Here is a 25573-nt window from a genome sequence, read left to right on the forward strand (position 1 = left end):
TTCATTGAATCACCAAATACATTCTGAAGCTGCCCACCTTGTCTCTGACTCCTTTTCCACCGCCTTGGTCCAAGCTACCTCCTCTCGGTCTGGACACTGCAATAACCTCCCAGCGGGCCTCTCTGCCCTTCCTCTTAGCTCTTCCAGACCAAGCTCATGCAGCATCCAGAGCAGTTGTATTAAAACATAAAATGATTGGGGATTGGAACGGCTGGGGAGAGGTCAATGGGGGAAAAGGAGACATATGTAATACTTTAAACAATAAAGAATTAATATATATATACCAGAGGCCCGAAGCACAAAATTCATGCATGGGTAGGGTCCCTAGGCCTGGCTGGCAATCAGGGCCAATCTGTGGGGCAACTGGCGGGGCAGTTGGGGGGGCCCCCTGTTGGCACCTGCCTTGGCTGACCTGGCGCCACCCACTTGCCGGTCCCACCCCCCGCCACCACCGCCAGTCACCTCCTGCAGAAGGAGGCGACCAGCAGGTCAATCGGGGGCAGCGCCAGCCCACTCTCCAGCGGGCCCTGCCCACCCCTCCCCCATCACCCTGCTGCCGCCAGCTGCTTCCCTCTGCGGGGCAACTGGTGGGGCAATGGGGGGTGGGGTGGGGGCTGCTGGCCCCTGCCTTGGCTGGCCTGGGGCCTGCAGGCTGGGGGCAGCTCCTGCATCGAGCATCTGCCCTCTGGTGGTCAATGCGTGTAATAGTGACAGGTCATTCCACCGGTTATTCTGACATTCGGTCAATTTGCGTATTAACTTTTATTAAATAGGATAATGAGGGTATCTTCTCCCTGCTTAGAACCCTTCAGTGGCTTTTCTTTTCTCTCAGAATAAAATCCAAACCCCCTGAACGCCATCTCCTACCTTGTTGGCCCTCACTCCTCACTACACTCAGGCCACCAAGTTTTCCCGTTTGTTTTGAAGTTTTCCTCTTGCTCTTTCTCATCCTTTAGGCCTCTGTTCCAATGGTCCCTTCTAGGGGAGACCTGTGGGGCCTGCCTACCTGAAGCAGTGCCCCTTCAGATACAGTTGTTAGGTACCACACCATCAAGTTCATTTCCTTCCTAATCCTACCACTCTCTGTAATGACTTGCTTATTGGTGTATTTCTGCCTCCCCCACTAGTGTAAGCTCCATGAGGGACCTTTGTCCCTGTCATTCACCTCCCTCCTCCGGATGCCTAGCATGTGGTTGGTGCTTAATGAATATTCTCTTGAAGGAATAAATAGAGAAGCCTCTACTTATTGAGTTCTATCCATCTTTGCCCACTGCAGTGGGGTTTGAGATCTCTCTTCAAACACACTCACATACTCACACACATGCACACTCAGGCTCACATATTCACACACATCACACACACTCAAGGTTGCACTGACCCCGGTGGCAACCTTCCCATCCTGCTCAGCCTCACACGCGCCTTTGCCACTTTTGACCTGCCCTGCACTGGAAACCTTCTCCTTCCTCCGTGTCCTTGGGAGCCTCTGGGACCTTGCTTTCCCCTCTGACCAACATGCTCTGCCAGTTCTTCCACACCAGCTGAACCCTCGCCATTCTTCAGTACGAGGTCCAAACATTAGGTCTTTGAAGTGTTTGCAGGTCCTTGGCATCTCACCCCTTTCTCTGGGCGCCCATTGATTATCTCACTAGTGGAATATTGGCCATGCTGTGTTTTGTTGTTGTTGTTGTTTTGTTGTTGTTGTTGTTGTTGTTGTTTTGTGCTTCTGCCTCCCAGGTAGACTGTGGCGTCTTCTTGAAGACAGAGATCTGTCTTATTCACTATTGTATTCCTAAGGCTGACCAGCACATACACATAGCAGGTGCTCAGCACATGTCATTGATTGGGAGGTCTGGCCCTTTATTATCTGCTCTTTTAGCTCTATGACTGTCTCTAGTCCCTTTAATCACTACTCCCCCTGTTACCTCCTAAATGTAATCACTTCCTAAGTTTCCATTTACAAACCTCTCCTGCTATTTCTCCACACTCTTTTCCATAGAGATGCCAGGATTTAACGTAGGTCTTCAATTCCCAGCACACAGGAAGCCCTACCACATTGGGTCTCTTCCATAACCCTGAAGCCAGCCCTGCCATTGACTTCATCAGCCTCTGCTCAGCCAGGCAATATCTATGGACAGACCTAACTCTTTAAAGGGCCTCTGAAGAACGATTCTGGCACTCAACACACACACCCAATGCAACAGAAACGGGGCAGGTTTCTGCCTTATGCCAGGACATGACCGTAGGAAGTGAGTACTTAGGACTCTCGGGGCTGGTACTCTTTGGGATGCATCCTCTGAAAGTAGGAAGGATGGAACCGAAGGAAATTCAGTCCAGGGGCCACTCTGCCTCCTCAGCCTGTGGAGTTGGATTTTAGCGAGTGAGTCCAACGAGGGCAGTGTTTCTGTGAAAGCATTATCAAGTCACACAAGCAGAAGACAACGGCAAAGCCTGTAAATGTAATGTAGCCACCAAGCACGGGGGACCATTCTCTTACAGCCCTGTTCTCAGAACTGCCACAGCTCTGCATGGGCGACCGCAGGGAAAAATGAACAGGTATAGTTCTCGGGTAACTATACTCAGGCTGCTAAACTCCCACCAACAGCACAACATTAGCTCTCACATGTTCACCCTGAGCCTGAATGGGTGCTTCACTAAGTCCAAGTCCTCAATTAAAAGGTATAGCAACACCCGAATTTTTAACCCCATACCCCCGCCCCAGTGAATGTCCAAAGCCAGTTGGCAAGATTTAAGGGAAAACGCACCAGAATTTGAATCATGACACCCTTATCTGTGGACTTTATTCAACAAACATTTATTGAAGTCATTCTCTGTGCCGGGCACTGTACCAGACCCTGGGGAGAAAGAAGAAAACAGAACAGACATGGATGTTGGACACATTTCTTCAAACTTGTGGGCCTCTGCTTGTTCATTAAAAATGGGGAAATGGCTACCCCTCAGAGGAGGTGGGAGGAATTTATGAGATAGTATGTGTAATCATAGAGCTATTTATATTATCATCACTGTTATTAATAAAGCAACATGGCAGCAATACGTGTGAAAAGCCATGCAATTATTTCAACTCTTGACCTCAATATTTATGCTAAGAAATGTATCCTAAGGAAAAACCCAAACACAAAGATATATATGAAGGAAAGATATAGGAAGAAAATAAAGCACCTACTAAGTATATACATTTTGCCAAGCACTGGGTGAAATACCTAACACTTGTTAATTCATTAAAATGATCAAAGGAAAAACAAAACAATATAAGCAACCTAAATATTCATAATGAATGGAATATTTCACAGTCATTTCAAGTAATTATAAAGACTATGTAGCAACACAGAAAATGTGCATGACATCATGTTAGGTGAGGAAAGTAGGTCACAGAATGTAGGAATGCAGATGACGGTTGCAGCTATGTGCGGTTCTCAGGCAGGAGCACAGCCACATGAACAACAAGGCCTGCTCTAGAATGATGGGCTTATGAAGGAGACATTTGCCAAATTGTTTGCAGTGTTGTTTTACCAGGTGTACCGGTTAATAATGCGGATTTTTCTCAGTAGATGGAGTTACACATATGTTGATATATATGCGATTTGATATGTATGCTATTTTGTTGTATTGCTCCTTCAGATTACCACTTGTTCCTATCGATGGCACACGCACTTTCTGAGCAGCACTTCAAAACGTACAAAGAAGTGGAAAATTGGGTCTCTGAATGGTTTGCCTCAAAACAAGAAAAGTTCTATTGGAATGGTATCCACAAATTACCTGAAAGATGGGGAAAATGTGTAGCTAGCGATGGACATTACTTTGAATAAAGCACTTTTGATGTTTCTCTTGAGATTATCGTGTTTTCTTTTTTTACAAAATCCGCATTAGTAACTGGTACATGTGGTATTATTTTATTGTTTTTATGGGTGTACTGTTCTCGAGGTGCTCTATTTGCAGGTTATGTCCATTTTGAGAGGGGAAGACAAAGATATTTTCATGCTTGAAAGTCTTGAGAAGTAGCAAGTATCAGAAGAGGTATCCATTGCATTCAATTTATTGCTACTTCCTGGAAAATAACTGGGAGAGTTTATTTAGCCTTTCGGTTGTTCATAGCAAGCCTTCAGGAACGAAGGCACTGCTATGGCAGCGTTCACTAGCACCACCAACAACTGGAGGACTTTACGTCCCTCGATGGTCACAAGCACAGGCTGACTTCTCACGCATCATCTGTCCTCTTATTCTACCACCCACCTGTCTATCCATCTGATGATTTACTCTCCGTCCACCTGCTTATCCACCCATCCACCCACCCTCCCTTGGAAGGGCATCATCACAAAACTTCCCCATAGGAATTAGGACTTTATTAAAACGCCCCGATTCTTTAGCTGACGGTTAAGTATGAAAAGTCAAGGTCCAGGGTTCCCAAATGGGGCCAATGAAGCAACAGGACAGGACCCAGGAGACGTGCTTCTCATCTCGTCCCAGTCCCTGATGGGCTGTTCAATCGCTGGTTCAACAACTGGGCAGGCTCCCAAGGCCCATCCTAGGAACAAAGGGCCCCAGGAATCAGGTCACATTGGTCACCAGGGTCCTCCCTGTCCCAGGAGCACCCAGCTCACCGGCTGGAGCAGGATCTTCAAGGCATTCCTGGCATTTGCCACCTAAATCTGTCACATACTGGCCCTGGATGGGAGAGGTGGATGGGAGAGGCTGTGCAGCCATGGACTTGCTAAGCTGCCAGCTGAAAACCTGTTTTAATCAATCAGATAATGGGCCCTTGTTACATAAGCCTTGATTATGACCTTCTCAATCAAGCATTAATTGGGGTTGATGAGGACAGTGCACCCTGGACGGCTCACCCTTGCATCAGACTACTTACAGTCCTACCCTAATCCCCAATGAGGTTAGCTGGGGCAACTGAGACACCGCCAGCTGGGCGACCCGGATGTGTTCACAGAACAAACTGACTAATTAAGAATTTTCTGAGTGTGTGTTTCATGTGAGGTCCAGTGCCAGAGCCCGGGAATGCAGGGTCAAACCAAGCACACTTCCTGCCTATGAGGAGCACATAGTTCAGTGGAGAAAACAAACCCTAAAGGAGAGATCATCGGTGTGGAAGGGGCCATGACGGCAGTAAGGACACGGTGCAGTGAGGGGAGGAGCAGCCACTTCTGTGTGGGCTTCAGGGAAGGGGCACTGGAATGGGGCCGGCCAGCACACGCAGACATGGCTGTTCTTTGCTAGGTAAACCCAAGCAGCAGCGAGGGGAGCGAGGGAGGGGGTACCCCCCGCAGTCCAGGGCAGCTGCTGCTCACAGGCTCTGAGGCAGCAGCCACCTTCTTCAACAGTGCAGCTCAGATTTAGAAATGTGAGCCATGGAAGGACCTTCTGGGGGCCCTGGAACACACTTTAAGCCTTCATACGTCCAGGTCACTGCACTTATTCCTTTTGTCTAGAATACCTTTTTTTTTCCACCTGACCCCAAAGCCCCCCAACCTATTGCAACGCCTGGACCACTGGATGCTCCCAGGCCCAACTCCCAGGCTTCCTCTTCTGAGAAGCCTTTCTGGAATAACTCATCCCCAGAGTCACTTCCACACACCCCTCTGCTCTCCCAGTGTGTTTTCTTGTTTGTTTTGTGTGTGGGGTTTTTTTTGTTAATCCTCACCTGAGGATATTTTTCCATTGATTTTTAGAGAAGAGTGGAAGAGAGAGGGAGAGTCAGAGAGAGAAACATCGATGTGAGAGAAACACATCAATTGGTTGCCTCCTGCACGAGCCCCGACCAGGGCCTGAAACCGAGGTACGTGCCCTTGACCCAGCATCGAACCCAGGTCCCTTTGGTCCGCAGGCCGATGCTCTATCCACTGAGCCAAACCAACTAGGGCTCTCCCGGTGTTTTGTATCTAACTCTAGGACCATATTTACAGGTGGCAATCCAGTAAGTTTGTGGATCCCGTCTCCATCAACCTTCGTCTTTATATCCGCAGGAGCCAGCACATTGCCTGGCACACAGTAGGTATTCCACATTTGATTGTTGAGAGACTAACTCCTCCAAAGACTGACTCACACTCAGGTGCTCCAGAAGCACCATCCAAAACCACTTCCTGCAGGGCTGAGCTTGTTGTCACGGCGGGAGACTTGGAGAATTCAGCCAGCTCCCTAACCACTAAGCCACAGACCAGCTTCCACCTCCAGCACCTCCCTTATTATCTGATGTTTACAGGAAACTTGGAGCCCAGTGGGCACCAGGCAGCAATCAGCCACTCCACAAGTACTGATTGTGCACTCACTGTATGCAAGGTACCACAGCAACAGGTCCCTTAAGTGGCGGGAAAAGAAGTGGGCGGAACTCACTAGCCATCAAAATATAAGGTTGTTTCTTTTTAATTGATGGAAAAGACGATCTGATTTATATTGTCCTCATTATTCTTCCCCAATTTCCCCATAGTGGGCCCATCTTATTTGTGTAGCTAGATTTTCATTTAAAACAACTTTTTTTTGTTGTTGTTAATCCTCATCCAAAGATTTTTAGAAAAAGTGGAAGGGAGGAGGAGAGACAGAGAGAGAGAAACATCGATGTGAGAGAGACAAATCGATTGTTTGCCTCAGATCGAGCCTGCAACTGAGGTAGGCGCCCTTGACCAGAATCGAACCCAGGATCCTTCAGTCCGCAGGCTGACTATCCACTGAGCCAAACCAGGGCTAAAACAACTTCTAGGACAATCTGAGTAGGAGTAACAAAGATTTAGGCGCATAATCACTGACTAATATTATTGATAAATTACCAATAGGATCCAATTTGCTATATACCTAATTAGTCATTAGTCATGAATGGGGAAGCAAAGAGACCCTCTCTGAAGTCTGGCTTCTTTGCAGTCTTTCTTGCCTATCCCCCACTGATGGTTGGTACCCTGTAGGGGCCTCCCTGCTGTACACCCAGCTCAACACTAGGTGGCAGCCTAACCCCAGGCCCTTGCTAAATTAGCCCAGTCCTCTGCCTGGCTCAAAACCAAGGCCCAGGGCTTCAAGTGGGTTACCTAGTGCCAGGCATGTCTCATGATCCACCCTACTCCACAGCTGGGACCCAAGGAAAGCTTCCTGATGCCAAATACAGACGGCAGCCATGGAGACAAGAGGAGGTTTGGGCTAGGTCCCCAGTCAGCGCTTCTGCAGCCCAGGCTACCTTTCTAACACAAAGGTCCAAAACAGCCCGCGGTGCAGTGAGGGAGGAGCTGAGGCCTGGGTGGCGGCTGAGCGGCTTGGCATGGCAGCCTTTCAGGCCACAGGCTACTCTACCCACAGGGCCTGGAGTTCCCCGTGGCCCTGAGGCCCAGAGGCCCCTCTAGGATCCCATCAAGCCTAGTGACACAGACTTTCTACTTCAACTTTTCTCTCTACTGACTCCTTCCCCTCCATGTAACAGCCCAATCAAGCCTTCCCCATCTGAAAACGATTCTGGTCTCTCCCTTCACCATCCCTCTCGGGGCCTTCCCTTCTTGGCCAAACTTACTGGAAAAGTTCCCTCACTCTCTCTCCCCTCATCACCTCCCACTCACTCCTCAACCCACTGAGTTCTGACTTCTCCTCCTGTCCTTCAGCATCTGCTGTCTGGGGCCTGCCCTGCTCCCACGGCCAACCCCGGAACCTTTCAGCCTTCCTCTCACGGCACCTCTTTGACACAGGCCACACTTGCATCCTCTCCTTGGTCCAACTTTCTGTTCTTCTCCATCCCTCTTTAAAACGATCTTCTTGGTCCGTTTCATGCACTCCCCTCAGACCCAACACTCTTAACTCTGTACCTGGGACATATATCCTGAAGATTTCCTAATCGCTACCTTAGGGCCTGACACCCCCTCAGCTCCAGTGCCCCATCGCCAGGTGACTCAACATGCCCGCGACTGAACTCAACTCATTTCCGTCCCCAGGCCTAACGTACTTTGGTCCCTCCTTCTGTTTTCTGTCTCCATGAAGAAAATCACCAGCAACCCAGTGGCCAAAGCAGACCATTGACAGTCATCATTTACTCCTCCATGTCCCTCCCCACCCACGTCCACTTGCTGGCCATGTCCTGCCACAACTACCTCCTCGGTGCCTCTGAAATTTCTCCTGTCTCCACCACCACCACCACCACCACCACCCTTGGCCCCAGAGCAGGTCCTCATCTTCCCTTCCTTGAACACTGAACTTGGTCTCCCCGCTTTCACCCCTGCCCCCCCCCCTACCACCACCACCACTGCATTCTGCTCACTGGTCAGTTCCCTTTATAAAATGCAGAGAAAACGAGTCATTTCTATGCTCAGAACCCTTTGGGGCCCTGAGGGTAGCATCCAAATGCTATTGCATGGCCCAGAAGAACCTTCAGGACTTGGCTCCACCTGCCTTCTCCAGCCGCATAGCAGCGTCCACCCCCCTCTCTGCCCCAGAAAGTGTCCCTGGGCATCCATGCCCTCACCTCCCACTATACCTCTCTCTGCACTACCTCTTCCATCTCCTTTTCGTCCACTGAGACTCTGTTCAAGAACTGTCAACCTCCTAACCCCAATTCTGTATTGGGTGCCCTTCTCTGTGTTACCTTGATCCAAGTGTGGTCACATGTCCACTAAACTCTGAGCTATAGGCAGAGAACTGTGTGCTTTTGGTCTTTGAGTCCCTGGCACCAAGTTCATTGCCTGACACAGAGAACGGGTTAAACAAATGTTTGTTGGATAAGTAGATGAATGGATGGGAAAATGAAAAGTGATAGTCTGGGAAGAGCTCCCTGCTCACTCAGAGGTGGTCTAGTATTTAAATTCCTCATCTCAATCCCAAGCCCCTGGCACCCATTCCATGAAGCCAGACCTTCAGAATGACACAAAATAGCACAGCTGAATGCTTTTCCTGGCACGGAGGGAGGGTGGGGAGAGTTTCCCTAGGTTTCCCACTAAAAAGTTCAGGCACTGAGTAGAATGCAGCCACTGCAGGGCTCCAACTCTGCTCTCACTTCCGCCCAGAGGGATGCTCCTGCCAGACCAGGGAGATGGAGCAATGCAGGTGAGCACCTGGCCCGAAGAAGGGAGGTCTGAGTATCATGTCAGCCTAGGGCAGTGGTCGGCAAACTCATTAGTCAACAGAGCCAAATATCAACAGTACAACGATTGAAATTTCTTTTGAGAGCCAAATTTTTAAACTTAAACTTCTTCTAACGCCACTTCTTCAAAATAGACGCCCAGGCTGTGGTATTTTGTGGAAGAGCCACACTCAAGGGGCCAAAGAGCCGCATGTGGCTCGCGAGCCGCAGTTTGCAGACCATTGGCCTAGGGGGATCTAGAACAAGAGCACAGAAAGCCGGGCCTCTACTGACGATGCACATGAGATGCAAACACATGAAGTCTTCAGGACACAGAGTTCATAGGGACGCGATGTGGCTCAATAGCACTGCCGGTGCTGCCATACTTGGTGGAGCCTGTTTTACAGCCTGGGTCTTTGTCCATGCTCTCCCAACACACTGCCTTTTAAAGTCTTAGCCATCCTTCAAGACCAAGTGCAGATGCTCGCTCTGTGAAGCTGCCCCACAGGCACCCACCCCCAGTCTGAATAAACCATTATCTTCCCCATACTTCTGTAGTACGTTGTACGTATTTCTTTTATAACACTGATCTCAATTTCTCTTTCATTTGTATAGCTATCTTTTTCTAAGTCCCTGACATAAGTTATAAATGCCTGGCAGGGAAGAACTAGGTTTAATCCATGTCTGCATACCTTTCGTTCTAGGCATGTGATAGATGCCCATTGAATTGAATAAAAATTGAATAAAAATTTCAGAGCATTTCAAAGCACTATACAGAAAACAAAGGTTCATAAGTTCAAAGTAGATGAAGAAAATAGGAGTGATCACATGGGTGGGGCTCATTGGGAAGACTTCCTGGAGGAGGTGTGGCTGGAGGAAGCTACGCAAGGAGGGGCTAAAGGAAGCCTGACTTTGACTTCTGGGAGGGCAAGGCCAGGCTTCCCTCCTTCCTTACCACCCTTTCCTCCCCACCCAGTATAGAAAGTGGCAGGATATAGAGTGGCCAGAAATGCGAGTCTCAGGACAGACTGCCTGGCTGTATATCCCAGCTTAGTCACTTACTAGCTCTGCGGTCTTCGGCTGACCACTTCACCCATCCGGTCTCAGTTTCCTCCCCTGTAAAATAGGACAATAATAGTCCCTACCTCACTAGACTGTGTGAGGATGAAAAGAGTTAATCTATGTAAAATTCTTACTAGGTGCCAACAGCTAATCTCAATGCTTTATATAGATTAAGTCATTTAATCCTCACACAGCCCAGTAAGGTTGGTACGAATATTATCCTTACTTCTCAGGTGAAGAAACAGCCTCAGAGAGCATGGTGTGGGGAGATCATTCACATTTCTACCCCAAATGTCAAACATTCTCCAAACATGACCAACGTGGACCTGCCCACCCCAAACCACTCATTCCCTGAAGAAGCAGAACCACAATCATAGCTCAAAATAATTAACCTTCGCTTTGTTATCATTCATAACCATCTGCTACACCCTTTCACATTGGATCCTCACTCCATCTTGGAAAGAGCCGTCAGCACCCCCTCTTTTCAGATGAGCCCTGAGGCCCAAAGAGGGGGTGAGACTTGTGCCCCAGGGCTCCGTCAGAGCAGCCTCCAGCCCAGAGCTGGGCCACAGGGCATCGGGCCTGGGCAGCAGCCCACACCCTCCTCTTCCTCACACCCCCTCTAGGGGCTCAGCAGCTTGCTCCCCAGATGAACCCATACCAACCTCTTTGGCTGCAGGAGCCTCACTCGTAGCATCAAGAAGGTTGGGGAGTTTATAATAAAACGTCCAAGACCCCAGGGTCTAGAGATGACAGGAAAGAAAAAGGACACACTAACCAGAGATAAAGAAAAAAGTGTTCAAAAGTAATTTGCGAAATAAAGTGGTTTAGTTTGGAAGACGGCAATTTTCCATCTCTATAAAAAAAAATATGGACAAAGGAAATGAACGGAAAATTATATGTGAAGTAAAATGGCCAATAAACACTTGGAGGGAAAAACAATGTTCTCTTCACAAGGTAGAGAGTTCGGCACTCAGGTACCATCAAATAAAGCGGGGACTTGAGACCACCCGAGAGAATCATTTGGTCTCTGGCATGTGAGGACATGAACATGATTGATGTTTTTTGAATCCACCATTTCTAGATATTTAAGGAAAAATTTATAAATAGGCACAAAAATATGTTTAAGAATATTCATGTTGTGTGTTTTATAAAAGGCAACCTAAATAGGGAAGGGAGGGATGATTAAGTAACAGCACCTTCATTCAGTGAAATTCTTTGCTATTTAATGGCCTTCAAAAGGATAATTATGAAAATCAGAATAAAGAGTAGACTGTATATAAAGCAATCCCCATATTATAGAAAAATGTCTGTATACGGGGACACTATAATGAAGTGATTAAAAGCCCAGGCTGCAGAGCCAAAAACCTTCCCCCGACACACTTTCCACCCCCCACTTGAGACATGGATTGTATTTGCAGGGGGTTAGGGAAGCAGTGGAATAAGAGACACAAAATTAGGGAAAGACTGGGTGTTACAGGTGCCTAGAACTCCCCAGTTTGATCCTCGAAATACATAGACTCTGAGCCTGAAACTGTCCTTCACAAGTTCTGTGACCTTGGGCAAGTCACTTAACTTCTCTGGCCCTTGTTTTCTCATCTGAATATAGACATACTAATGGTACCTACCTCACTGATGCTAGGAGGACTGAACAAGTTAATAACTGCAGTATAGTAAGTTGTATAAAATTATATGTGTTAGCCATTAAGATCATTACTTATGTATACACATAGTAATGGAAGGATGGACAAATGATTGTTTCTATGGGAGGGAATGTTTATTCTTCCTTCTGATATTATAATTTTCTAAATTTTCTTTCATGTACCTATAGTACTTTTAATAAGAAAAAAAAAAAATATATATATTGCTTTGGAAAAGAGACAAGGGCTAAAAGTCCAGACCAAGATACAAAGGGACTGATGATTTACTAGGAAATTGGAGGGCGGGGGGCGGGGGGTACCCTAGACCATGAAAAGCCGGACTAGGGAAACTAAAAAGAGCACCCAGCTGTGTGATGGCTAACCTAATGTGTGCACAGTCAGCAGTGGCTGAGACCAAGTGGACCCTCAGTGCCTTCATCAGTAAGTGAATGGATGGCATCGCACTAACAGGTCCCTTTCAGGCCGGATGGACTGTCACCACTTCCTCAGCAGCGTCTCCTAGTGTCTGTGGTCAGGGCATCCATGTCACCTGAAATTTACTCCCAGGCCCTGAGTGAAGGTTTAGCTGGTAGACCTTGGCCTCTGTGACTGTTTCCTGGAGCCCCCACTGCCACCATCCAGCCCTCCAGCCCTTGCCCGTGACCAGCTTCCCTTAATGGTCAGAGATATAGACCCAATAGTCAGGCCCATACCAGTGTGCATGGAGAAAGGTGATTTCTCTCTTGTCCATGGCTGCCACTTCACCAGCAGATATCGGGGTGTGTGTGTGGGGGGGGGGGGGGGTAATAGCACACACATGTGCCCGATCTGTGTTCCTTATATCTCCTTACGCAGCAACAGCTGGCAGGTCCATGGATTCATGTAACCCTTACAATAACTGCAAAGGCCACCAAGCATCAGAAACTCCCAGTTCAGGGATCAGGGAGTGAAAGCAGGGTCTTACTCAGGTGGGAGGAGTCCTGTCCCATCCCACAGCAGCTCGTGTGGATAGCTAGAGACAGGCTCACTGTGAGGCTGTCTAGTTTTTTGCACCACAAAGGCTGCATAAATTGAAATTATGTCCCTCTGCCTCTTAGATAATTATAGTATTATTTTGGATTGACATGCAAAGCACAGCTCCTAACATTAAACTTTATACTCATTTGTTCTGAAAGAGTTAATGGTGTATCAACTAACACATGGGTAACTGAAGGAAGTCTGTGGTAAACCCTTTTGTGGAAAAACAAACATACCTTCCCCACTGTTGTTGTTTTTTCTCTAACTTCTGTTTTTAGATTTTTCAAGGTGTGTCTTATATTTATTATTTATAGATTGGTGTTTTTTAAAAGATAGAATGAGTGATCCATTTGAACATTCATTTTGTATACATTCCTCTTCTCTGTGTTCAAATGAACTGCTCACTGCTACTACTTAAATAACAACACCCTATATGTTTCAGTGTTCATCAGTTTAAGACACACTTACACACCCACTGTGTATTTTTAATCTCACAACAACCACGTGTCCTGACCAGAGCTTATCACTGCTTTACAGGTAAGGGAGCAGAGGGTCAGAGCGGTTCAGGAACTTACTCAAAGCCTTGTAGCCAGTGAGGTGGTGAGATGGGTTGGTCTCCCTCCACTGCTGAAGATAAGAACCTTGTGTGGGTACCTTCTTGTCTTTCTAACATCAAGGTGTCTGAAGACAATGAGTGTGCACATTTACCAACAGCCGTGGCCCCTGGATGACCTCGGTGCGCAGTGCACACTACACCTACACCTCACTCCCTGCCCCTTAAATGAGGACTGAATTCCAAGCCCACTAGTAACTCCCTACTCACTGGCTTTCACCTTGGCACATCCTCGGTGTTCCTTTTTCATTCAGTGTGCTCGGAACACCCTGAATGAAATCCTCTCTTAATCCTGGCCTCCTCTCTGGGAGGGATAGGTGCTTTGATCAATGAAGGAGGAAATAGTTCAAAGCAGACCAACCCTAGTAGAGACCAGAACAGACAGGTTTGTAGGGTTTGTAGGGAAACCAGCACAAATCCAGTCTGTCCTGACTGGTGCTGCAATGGAGCTTTTCCCCATTGGGTCCTGGGAACCCCCTTAGCCCCGGATGCTGAGCTATCCCACTCTAGCCCCAGGAGCACAAGGATGAATGAAGCCCAGTAGCTCTAGTGGGATGAAACAGGGGGCCAGCCCTCATGATTTCAGAGGAATGCTGTGTCTTTCAGAAGAATGGGCAGGGCTTCCACATCAGGTCATCACACATTTACTACAAACCAGCCTTGTCTCAAAGAGGGGCACAATCCAGAAAGGAGGATTATGCAGATAGATAAACAATGATAAGGATGACAAAGTAAAATAAATGCTGCAAAAGATGCACCATCAAAAGACTATTGAGGGCAAGCTAAGATGCTAAAGAGAGATCTCATCTGGTTGGGATCATCTGAAAATACATTATGGAACCAGTGGTGTTGGAGTTGTCCTGATTGGATGGAGGAGGAGCAGAGGAAAGCATTCACGCTGAAACAAGGGCCGCAGGAGGCGGAAGGCAGCGTAAGCTACAGGTCTGTGGGGATGACAGGTCTATACTCTTGAGAGCTGATGATAGTAATAGCGCATAGCAGGAAATGTATGTTCCCATTACATTTAAGCCAACAAACCTTTGCTACCACCAAAACTCTGTGGAGTTCTGAGCAGGAACACTGGTGAAGCAGGAAAAGGGAGAATCACGCCCCCCTCTCCCCCCCCCCCCCCCCCCACCCGCCACTGCTCTTGCTATGATGGTCCTTCTTCCTCCCTACGAGAAGATTCTTCCAGTTTGCTTGCTCAAGGAGTTGGACATTTAGTTCTGGGAAATCCAGACCCCCTTTCAAATGGCAGCTTTCCTGGCCAAACCAAGGAGGCTAATCATCATGTTAGTCACATGCTCCCTGCGTGGATGGGGACTCAGAGAAACAGCAGGGCCAACGCAACCTGTCCAGTTGGGGATTAGGCCCAGAATGTCTAATAGAAACTCACCAAGTCACTGGAGACTGCCAACAGGGATGGCTCTGGTATCTGCCTCATCCTTCCTGGCATTTCCAGGGCTGAACTTGTCTTGTTCTCCAGATGAGACAAATTTCCTAAAAGCAGAATCATATTCCTTAGCTCACCACATGTAGCACATACCGGCTGTTAGACATAGGTAGAAATGAACCAAGTAGAGGTCAGCGATAAATTTCTCAGCACGTGTGTAAGAAGAAATCGAAGTGCAAAAATGGGTTTGTTGCTTTGAAATATTTCTGTTTTCTCCAAAGCAGAGTGAGCAGGGGATCAGAGCTCTGATAGAGTCCCTGGCCTCGGTCTGCCCAGAGTAAAGTCACTCATTCATAACAACTCATTATGAACTTTACAAACTCACAAATGTACACACTCAGTTAGAGACTGCCAGTCCCAATCTCTCCCACCTCCTCATCTCCCTTTGTTCGAACTACCCTCTCTGGTGAACCTCCCTCTACCCTAACACACACAGGCACCTCATTTATCTCTCTCTGCTTCTGTGGACCCACAGCTATTCACAGCCCCAACCCCAGGCTCAGATCTGCCCTGGGCACATGGAAACACACAGGCTTCGGAGGCAGGAAGACCTAAGTTCAAATCCAGGTCTTCCACTTTTCTCATTATGTGGCCTTGGGTAGTTTACTTAACATCTCTGTACCTCAGTTTCTTCACCTGTAAGTTGGATGTAATGATACCTACCTCATAGTCAAAGTATCTGGCTTGTTAATTCCCTAACTTACTTTCCCTTAGTTTCCAAACCTTTCTGGATGTTCTAAGCATATCACTCCCATCTGGATGGTCCAGCTCCATCCCTTCTCCACTGAGTGGCCACTTCTCTGAGGATTTCTCAGTGTCCTCACTTATGGGGCTCAGCCATACCACCCACCTCTCAGGACTGTCATTAGCATCTAACAAAATGAGATGATACTGAAAGTCAAATCCAGTCAGATGATACTTACTATTACCGTTACCCTCTCGGGGACTTTCTCTGTCAGATTTGAAATTACTCCTCTGAGCCCTGGCTGGTGTGGCTTAGTTGGTTGGGTGTCATCCTGTGCAACAAAAGGTTGCCAGTTCGATTCCTGGTCAGGGCGCATGCCCGGATTTCAGGCTTGATCTTTAGTGGGGGGTGTGCAGGAGGCAGCCAATCAATGTTCTGCTCTCACATCAATGCTTCTCTCTATGTATCTCTCTCCCTTCCTCTCTTGCTAAAAAAAAAAAATAAATCAATAAAAATATTTTTAAAAGAGTTTTCTCCTAGCCCCAGAAATCTGAGAGAGAGAGAGAGAGAGAGAGAGAATAAGAAGAAGAAGGAGGAGAAGGAGGAGGAGGAGGAGGAGAAGGAGAAGAAGAGAAGGGAGGGAGGGAGGGAGGGAGGGAGGGAGGAAAGGAGGAAGGAAGGAAGGAAGGAAGGAAGGAAGGAAGGAAGGAAGGAAGGAAGGAAGGAAGGAAATTTCTCCTCTTGTTCAACTCTGGTCTTAGCCCTATGTCTGAAATGAAGCAGGATCTCCACAAATATATGCTAGTTAGTTGACCAATTCAGTTTCCTTTCTTTTCAATGAAGAAAAGCACAGAGTCATTTTAAGCTTCTTCTCCTACCAGCTGTAAAAAGCCACCTATAGGATGATAGGTGGAAGGTATTAACCTTCTTTGTTTTAATCAAATATGAGACCCAACTATAGAGAAATGAGATTGGATTCCTTGCATGTCTCATAAACTGGGTATAAAAAGCAATTCCAAAACAAGAATTCCAAGAATGCTCTAAATAATGACATCACCAGAAAAAACATGTATAGCTTCCCAAAGCCACCATTTTGAAAAGGATAATCCTCAACAGATGAGTATGTTCTTGAATGTGTGTATTAAAAAAAACAAATCCCCATGACTCTGCAGTCACACAAGAGACCAGGAATGTTCACCAGGACCCACCCATGCTGACCACGGCTGGGCCCATCACATGGGACAGGAGCCTCCCTGTCATGAGAAGAAGACCCAGGAGAGATGAGGGCTGAGAGGGGGGCTCCACGAATGGTAGGAGGGGTCAGATCCTTAGGCCAACACAGCCACTTGTCAGCAGGTGAAACGGGAGAAAGGTGGGGCTTGGCTGAGCCTTGGGTGAATCAAGCCTTTCAATGGGGTGGGGCATCTTGTCCAAACCCTAGCGCTAACTCAATTAAATCCCCTATAAAAGGCTCCTGCCGCTGACCTGGCACTGCACACACCGCTTAGCAGCCACTTGCCTCACCCTGCCTGTGCATTAGGTAAGTGCCCTCCTGAGGAACCTCTTCCTCACTCTCAGTTCTTGGTGATCTGACCTCATAAAACCAGGGCTGTGGGCAGAAAGTGTCCGCTCTGACTGGGCCTCGGGCAAACCAGTGCACGGGGGAAAGGGCACTTTCCTCCCTGCACTGGCCGGGCAGCAGCGCCTCTCACTGGGAGACTGTGTTGGCAGCAGCAGCAAGACCACCCACATGCCTTCCTGGGTCAGCCACCGTCTCTTATTCCTTTTTTCTTTTTTTTAATATATATTTTTACTGACTTCAGAGAGAAAGGGAGAGGGAGAGACAGAAACGTCAACGATAAGAGACAATCATTGATTGGCTGCCTTCTGAGCGCCCCCTACTGAGGATCGAGCATGAGACTCATGACCTCCTGGTTCATAGGTCAATGCTCAACCACTGAGCCACACCAACCAGGGAGGTCTCTTGTTCTTAAAGTTCTGGAAGCTTCTTGGCAATGCTCAGGGTTTGTGAGACCAGAATCAGGTTACGGTACTTCTGCCAACCCAGACAATGGGGTTGAACCTTCTCAGGGAGCAAGGGGCTCTGACCCCAGGGCAATACCTAGGCAAGATGAGTTTGTGGATTTATTCTAAGGGATCGGAAGTGTAACTAAAAGGCCATCTCAATATTTTTTCTGCGTATAGGTCAGTAGTTGAGGTGGGCTATATGGTTAAAAACAAAATCAAAAACAAAAAGCAGGATCTGTTCATGTCTCTGTCGAGGTGCAATGTTCTGCGTTTTGTGCTGTGATGTACACAAGAAAACAGTCTGAATTTGTGGCTGCCAGATCGTAGAAAGGACACTTCCTGAAGAGCCACGGGGGGTGGGGGGCGGAGGGTGGGGGGCGGGGGGGCGGAGGGGGGTCTCCTTCCTTTTTCCCTCCCCTCTCTTGGCAGGCCCTCCTCTTCCTGCACCCTGTCCTTTCCACCTCCACAGCGCCCCCTCCCCCACCCGTCCACCTCCCTCTGCATCTGAACCCTGCCTCTCAGACACCATCTCCTCCCTGGGGCCTGCCTGGGGCTTCTGCTTCTGCACCTCCAGGTCTCTTTGCCTCTTGCCATCCAGCCACACCCAGAACCCACTTCCACCTGAGCCCACCCCCTGGCTGATGAGAAAAAAATATCTCCCTTCAATTGGGAACCTTTCCTCACAGGCCACCGGGGTTACGGGCTTGAAGGAGCCACATACCTCTGAGCAGGCTGATAAGTCCCATCCTGGAGGACAGAGCTCACATCCAGAGAAACCAGGACTCTCAGAACTGGCAGGCCTCCAACCAGGGAGAGCACCCCTCCTCAGCGGTCCCCACAGGTGGTGGCCCAGCCTCTTGCTGAACACCTTCCTAAAGGGCAGTGAGGAAGGGCAGAGTGGGGCCCTCAATTCTGCCTGGCCCCTACCGGAGGCAGGAATTGACTCACATACGTACTTACTGCCGGTTGGTGTTCCCAGCAGGACTCTTACAGCCTGTGACAGGCAAAGACAGGCTGGATAGGCTGTCCAGAGGGCAGCGTCTCGAAGGTCATTGCATTTGAGTTCAGGAGATGTGGGTTCTAGGATTTCTTGGTCCCTTACAAGGTGTGGCCTTGGGCAAATCAACTTCTCTGTCTGCTCCATCACCTATAAAAGGTGGCGATAATAAGGATGATGCAGAGAGAGAGAGAGAGGATGCATATGAAAGTACTTAGTGAGCAGTAGACTATATAGAGATGTATGCAAACATATGTATATAATGATATTTAATGGGTAACATTTTGTATAAACCAGCATCTATCAAGTGCTTTTAATGAATTATCTCTCTTAATCTGCAAACTAATCCTCTAAAGTAAATACTTGCATTGCCTTCATTTCATGGTGAGTAAACTAAGGCATTAGAGGCAAAGCAACCTGCCGGGTAGGTGGCAGCTGACTCAGGAGCCTGCCTCTAACCACCATGTGCCCCTGCGTCCCCTCCATAAATACGTTATGAAGGAAAGGAAGACAACAGAGACCAGAAGCAGAGCCCAAACATAGGGAAAGGACTTAGAAGCAGGAGTGCTCCCCAGGAAACCACTGGGGCTGATTATGGAGCCCCCGGGGCTTTTCTTCTTCCTCCAGCTTGACTACCAAGATGCCTCAATTACTGCGAAACATCAACGGGATCATCGACGCCTTCCAACGCTACGCCAGGACGGAGGGCAACTGCATGGTGCTCACCCGGGGGGAGCTGAAAAGGCTCCTGGAGCAGGAGTTTGCTGACGTCATCGTGGTATGATGGGCCCAGCCAGATGGGGAGGGGCTCAGGGGAGAGCGAGATGGTTTGTCTGCAGACCAGACCCTCTGCCCCAGGAATCGAGGAGGCAGCCAATAGATCCAAGCCCACAGGTCCTCCTGGAGGCTGTGCAGGCAGAGAAGCAGGCGGGAACAAGGGACAGCCACTGGAGGTGACAGACCAGGTCTTTAGAGAAAACACCTTGCCTTCAGTTGATGCAAATTGGGAGACAAGGTGAAAAGACTCTAATGGGACAGCTCAGGGAGAAACACAGCCTTGGAATATTCTAGAAATAAAAATAATTGCTACTTCTGCGGCTATGGTGATCATCTACTCTGTCTAGCAGAGATTTCGTCATCCGTTAATAAGCATTGATGAGAAGCTCAGGTCCGTGCCTTGTACACAGCATTTGCTCAAAAACATTAGCTGAGTGCTCACATCAGCGATGAGGTCTGGGAGAGCAAACCAGACCCAGGTGCACCTCCCTGCTCTTCCTGCCTTTGGCTCACAGCAAAGCACTGGGTGGTCAAGGTCTTGGGGACAGGGATGTGTGGGTGTATCAGGGTGCTGCGTCCACCTGCTCAGGGCAATCTGTGGTGCCTGGGGATCCCCAACCCCCTAAGTTTGGGAAACACCTGAGCCTCAATAAGGATCTCATAGAATTCCCCCGTAGCCAGGTTCCCACCCTGTTTCTCTTGGTGAGAATGTGGCCTCCGTGCCGGGGCCCAGGGTCCGAGGACAGCCCAGAGAATCACTCCGCATGCAATCATTTATCCATTCTTTATGAAATCTTCGTTCACTTCTCCTGTGGGCCAGAAATTATGCCAGACACAAAGGATACAAAATAAAAGGTGTTTGCTACCCACGAGGGAGCGAGATAGGACTAAAAAAGGAAAGTGATTTTGTGTTCATGCTGCTGTAACCGTGTGGGAAGGGGGGGGCTCGGGGCAGAGCAGGTAGGCTCCAGGCTCGGGGGTGGGGTCCTGGCAGCTGAGTGGGGAGGGCTGCTGACTTTGCCTGATCTTCTCCCCAGAAACCCCACGACCCGGCCACCGTGGATGAGGTCCTGCGCCTGCTAGATGAAGACCACACAGGGACCGTAGAATTCAAGGAATTCCTGGTCTTGGTGTTTAAAGTCGCACAGGCCTGTTTTAAGACATTGAGTGAGGGTCCTGAGGGAGCTTGTGGACCTCAAGAGTCTGGAAGCTTCCCCCGTGGGGCCTCGGCGGAGCTGGGAGAAGGACAGAGAAGTGTCACAGAAGTGGGGGGCGTTGGGAAAGGACAGCGTCACGAGGGGAGCAGTGGTGGCCAGGGCAGGCAGGCTTCCAGAGGGCAAGACGGGGCTGGGGCACACACCCAAGGACCGGACATCAGCTCTTCTCAGGTCAGTCACCAGGATGGGCAGCACGCATCCCAGAGACAGGAGAGAGAGAGCCAGCAGACTCAAGCGAGGGGGCACGTGGAGCCTAGCCAGAGAGTGGGAGAAGACCAGAGTCATCGGACCAGAGAGTGGGTGTCGGAGAGACAGTCACAGACTAGAGAACAGAACAGAGCCCACCAGACTCATGGGACTGTTACTAGCACCGTAACTCAGACCCAGACAGGTGCCACCCAAACCATGGAGTGGGACAGGAGCCAGATGAGCCAGGTAGCCACTAGAGGACACGTTCAGATACCTACAGGGTCACACACCCAGACCGTACAGCATGACAGGAGCCACCAGACAGGAAGCACTAGCACCCAGTCCACCCATGGCCAAACCAGAGGGATTGACACCCACACTCAAGACAGGAGCCAGATGAGCCAGGTAGCCACAGGAGGGCACGTTCAGATACCTACAGGGTCACACACGCAGCAGGGCAGGAGCCATCAGACAGGAAGCACCAGCACCCAGCCACAGGAGTCCACCCATGGCCAAACCAGAGGGACTGAGACCCACACTCAAGACAGGAGCCAGATGAGCCAGGTAGCCACAGGAGGGCACGTTCAGACACAGACAGGGTCACACACCCAGGACAGGAGCCACCAGACAGGAAGCACCAGCACCCAGTCTCAAGAGTCCACCTATGGCCAGACCACAGGGACTGAGACCCACAGTCAAGACAGGAGCCAGATGAGCCAGGTAGCCACAGGAGGGCACGCTCAGATACATGCAGGGTCACATACCCAGACCGCACAGCAGGACAGGAGCCAGACAGGGGCTAGAGAACAGGGACAGACCCAGACACAGTCAGGCAGCTGTGAGGCAGAAGAGACAGTGCCAGGCGGTCAAGCGCAGGCTGGGACCAGCACCCCGACAGGCAGACAGGACGGCAGCAGCACTCACCCAGGGGGCAGTGTGGCAGGAGGGCAGGATGAAAGAGAGCCCCTGGTCAAGGAGGAGTGGGTTGATGACCAGGCCAGGGAGGCAGTGATTGGAAGGCAGGACCAGGGCAGCCTGCACACCGCCCAGCCAGAAGGGAAGCGAGAGCTCACAGCCAGGGGGCTGTATTCCTACTTCACAAGCAACAAGCCATGAGCGTCCCTGCCCTGGATCCCAGTGCCCAGTGCCCAGTGCCAGAAGAAGTCAGCTGGAGAGGCGTTGGCTTGTGCTTCCCTGGCCAGTCTGGCTGGCATGTCCCTGGACATCACATGGTGCCTCTCTCTTAGGCCTTTCTCAGTGAGGCCATTTCTGCAAGTTGCTTTCTCTCCTACACTCTTCTCTCTTGCTGCTTTGCTGTGCAGACCTTCTCAGCAGCAGGAAGACACAGAACAAGTCATCCCTTTCACCGAATGTTCCTCAGCTTGTGGAGTTTTCAGAACTACTTTTCTCTCTGCCCTCTGTCCACCACCCCATCTATCCTGGTGCATCAATAAAACCCATCTAAACAGCTGGGCTCTGTGTCCCCTTCAACCACTATTGACGTAATAGGCTAAGGGCCACGGGGCTGTGATGATGAACTACACATGGTCCCTACCTTTGAAGAGCATCCACTTGAGAAAATATTGCATGAGATTCCAAGAGTTATAAAGAGTCGAAGAGAGGCCCTAGATGGCTTGGCTCAGTGGATAAAGCGTCAGCCTGTGGACTGAAGGGTCCCAGGTTCAATTCCAGACAAATGCACATGCCCGGGTTTCGGGCTTGATTGAGAGGCATGCAGAAGGCAGCCGATCAGTGATTCTCCCTCATCATTGATGTTTCTTTCTCTCTCTCCCTCTCCCTTCTTCTCTCAAATCAATAATATATATATATATATATATATATATATATATATATATATTTTTTTTTTTTTTTAAAGAGTCAAAGAGAGGAGATATCATACTTTTATACTTGGCAGAGATGGATCAGGAGAGGTTTCAACTAGAAGAGGTTGCTTTTGTAATGCCCTTAAAGGACAAGTAGGAATTAGGTAGGTAAAGCTATTCTCAGTCTTTCATGACCTCTAATTCTAGAATGATAAGTCTCTGTTCACCTGTAAGGGCAGAGAGGATGGCTGACTTAAGGTTGCCAATAAGTGGAATAAGACTGCGGGACCGAGGTAGGGGACAGGAAAGGTGTGTGTTATCAGGAACTTAGCCAGAAGCCCTGAGCTTCCCTCTGCCACCTCCTCATCCATGCCAGCCCTGACCGGTCATGATGCCTCACCCTCTGGATATGAAGTTATGGCACAGAACCTTTCAACTCTGGTTTTTTGTAAGAATCACCTCTGGAGTAGCTTTCAAAGTACAGATTTTATTTTGGAAGGACAGAAGGATAATTCTTCTGCATCATACCCAACATATTGAAATGTGTCTACAGACCACTTAAAAATATAATTTATTGCGGTATTCACCTTGTTGGAGTGGACTGGAACTGAATCCACAATGTCTGAGGTGTGCCTGCACACTGCACTGCTGCCCCTGGTGGTGGTGAAGTTACTGCAGTGAATCTTTCTGCTGGAATGGGACGTGGTATCAGCCCAGGGAAGGCCATTGTGGCATTGGGCAAGCAGCACCTGCAGGGAGTGGCCCTGAAATCTCAGTATCGACCCACCACTGGCTGCTCTGAGCCACAGGGCCTATAGTGGGGGAAGGAGGGGTTGCTATGTGTATGTTTGTTATAGAGGTGCCCTTCACAGAGCCACTCCTGCTAACAAATGATCTCTCAGCATCTGGTTTGGGACAGGCCCTGCCTTGATGCTCCAGTGGAGCTAGACCTCTTGCCAGGCTTTGGCTCTATTGGGCAGGGATGGCCCTATGGGTGCCCGCTGGTCTCACCTGGCAAAGTTCGTTTCTGGAGCAGTCCCTGTGGAGAAGCAGGGAGGTAAACACCCCTTGGCTCTCCCTTCTCAAGACAGAAAACAGCAATCTGTACACCTCTCCTGGGGGTCCTGAGACCAGGCTGTAGCCCACCCTAGTCCTGGCCACTTATAAGAACACTATGAATTCATCTCCCAGGACTGATGCAGGCCACTCGGCCCTGTGTGAGCGTTCTCAGTGCTCCCCATTTATACATGAGCTACAAGTAGTAAATGACGGCTCTCTTCTCCACATTGCTGGGAATTGCACTAAGTTTGGAGTGGGATACATCCTATTCTTACATATTTCCATTTAACAGGGGAAAAAACTAAGAAAAAAGAAACCAAATGGCTTTGATTCTATTGTCTGCCTGAGTGGTGAGTGGCTTACAGAGCCACAAGGCTCAGTAACTATGGAGGGGTTGAGGATTAGAGTGTGGGGCCTATTGAAACAGACAAGGCTGAAAGGGGCCCCCAAATCTTACTGTAAAGTGCTAAACAGATAGCTCTGCCGCAGAAGAGGCTCCTCATTCCTAGGAGCTAGGGCAGTTTTGAGGCAAAATGTGGAGAGTTCATTTGTTCTAGTTTATCTGGGGACTCTCTGAAAAACAGCTGACACCACAAAGATAAAATGGAGCCAACTGAAGAGGAATGCCTGGTGGAGAGGTGTCCTTGGGCCCATACAGTAATGCACGCCTTTGGAAACCTCTACTTTCCTTTCTAGAAAAGAAAATAAACCAGTATGGCAACCAGACAGCCAGGTGCCACTCTGGACCCAGGTTCTGTGTGGGTTTTGTGTAATTCTGTACTAAGTGGGCAGGAACTCAGTCAATACATGTCTTTAAATGTCCTAAATAAAGAAACATAAATCTTCAATAGGGTAGTGAAGACTTGGGGGGGGGGGGTAGGGGCTGGGTGGAGGAGTGTAAAGGGTGGGGGGAAATGGGAGATATCTGTAATACTATCAACAATAAAAAATATATTTTAAATAAATAAAAAAAAATATTTTTATTAAGAAAATTTAGTGTCAAATCATTATGTTTGTTATAAAGCAAACAGATGAATACAATAAACACCAATACTCTTGACCCAAAATATCCATTGTTATTTAATTCCAGACCCTCTTCTATATGCAAATTACCATGTAAATCAGCAGTTCTCAACCTGTGGGTCGCGACCCCTTTGGGGGTCGAATGACCCTTTCACAGGGGTCGCCTAAGACATCCTGCATATCAGATATTTACATTATGATTCATAACAGAGGCAAAATTACACTTATGAAGTAGCAACAAAAATAATTTTTATGGTTGGGGTCACCACAACATGAGGAACTGTATTAAAGGGTCGCGGCATTGGGAAGGTTGAGAACCACTGATGTAAATATATGAAAAGTATGTCTATGATTATATGTGCCAATTACAGGATGTGGCAAAAGTAGGGTTACAGTTGTTTGTATGGAAAATAATACAATAATTAATAAGTAATACCAGAATAAACTCTGTTTCAAGTACTCACAACTGTAAAGCTACTTTTGCTCCATCTTCTATATGTAAATCATATCTATAAGTTATATATTTGCAAACATATAAATTATACTTCTATGCAAATTATATTTATGTCTACACATATATAAACATTACACAAACATGTATGGTTATGCAAGCATGTATGATTACACAAACATGTATGATTACACAAACATGTATGATTACGCAAACATATTTCCATGGGATGATCTCAGTGATTAAGAGCAGCCCATGTCAGTTGCATTTGATGGTTGAGACCCAGTGTTTAGGGACTAAGGTTGCCAAGGTTCAAACCTCAGCTGTGTACTTTACATGAGGTGTGCTCTTGATCAAGGTACTTGTATAAGTTATCACACCTAAAAAGTGGAGAAAATAATGGTATTTCCTCACAGTGCTTATGAGGATAGAGAAATCCATATATATGTAAGTTTATGTATGCCTGGCACATGGCATGATAAACATTAAAAAT

At 48.4% G+C, this 25573-nt stretch overlaps 1 protein-coding gene across 1 annotated transcript; it reads left to right on the forward strand.

The window, feature by feature from the left end:
* The first annotated feature begins 19181 nt into the window (after window positions 1-19181).
* CRNN (cornulin) lies at window positions 19182-21840 on the forward strand. Its single transcript, XM_054712251.1, has 3 exons — window positions 19182-19319; window positions 20356-20940; window positions 21172-21840. Exons 1-3 carry the CDS (start codon window positions 19182-19184, stop codon window positions 21838-21840), a joined length of 1392 nt encoding a protein of 463 aa, XP_054568226.1.
* The last annotated feature ends 3733 nt before the right edge of the window (window positions 21841-25573 follow it).

This window comes from Eptesicus fuscus, chromosome 22 (genome assembly GCF_027574615.1).
Source record: "Eptesicus fuscus isolate TK198812 chromosome 22, DD_ASM_mEF_20220401, whole genome shotgun sequence".
NCBI lineage: Eukaryota > Metazoa > Chordata > Mammalia > Chiroptera > Vespertilionidae > Eptesicus > Eptesicus fuscus.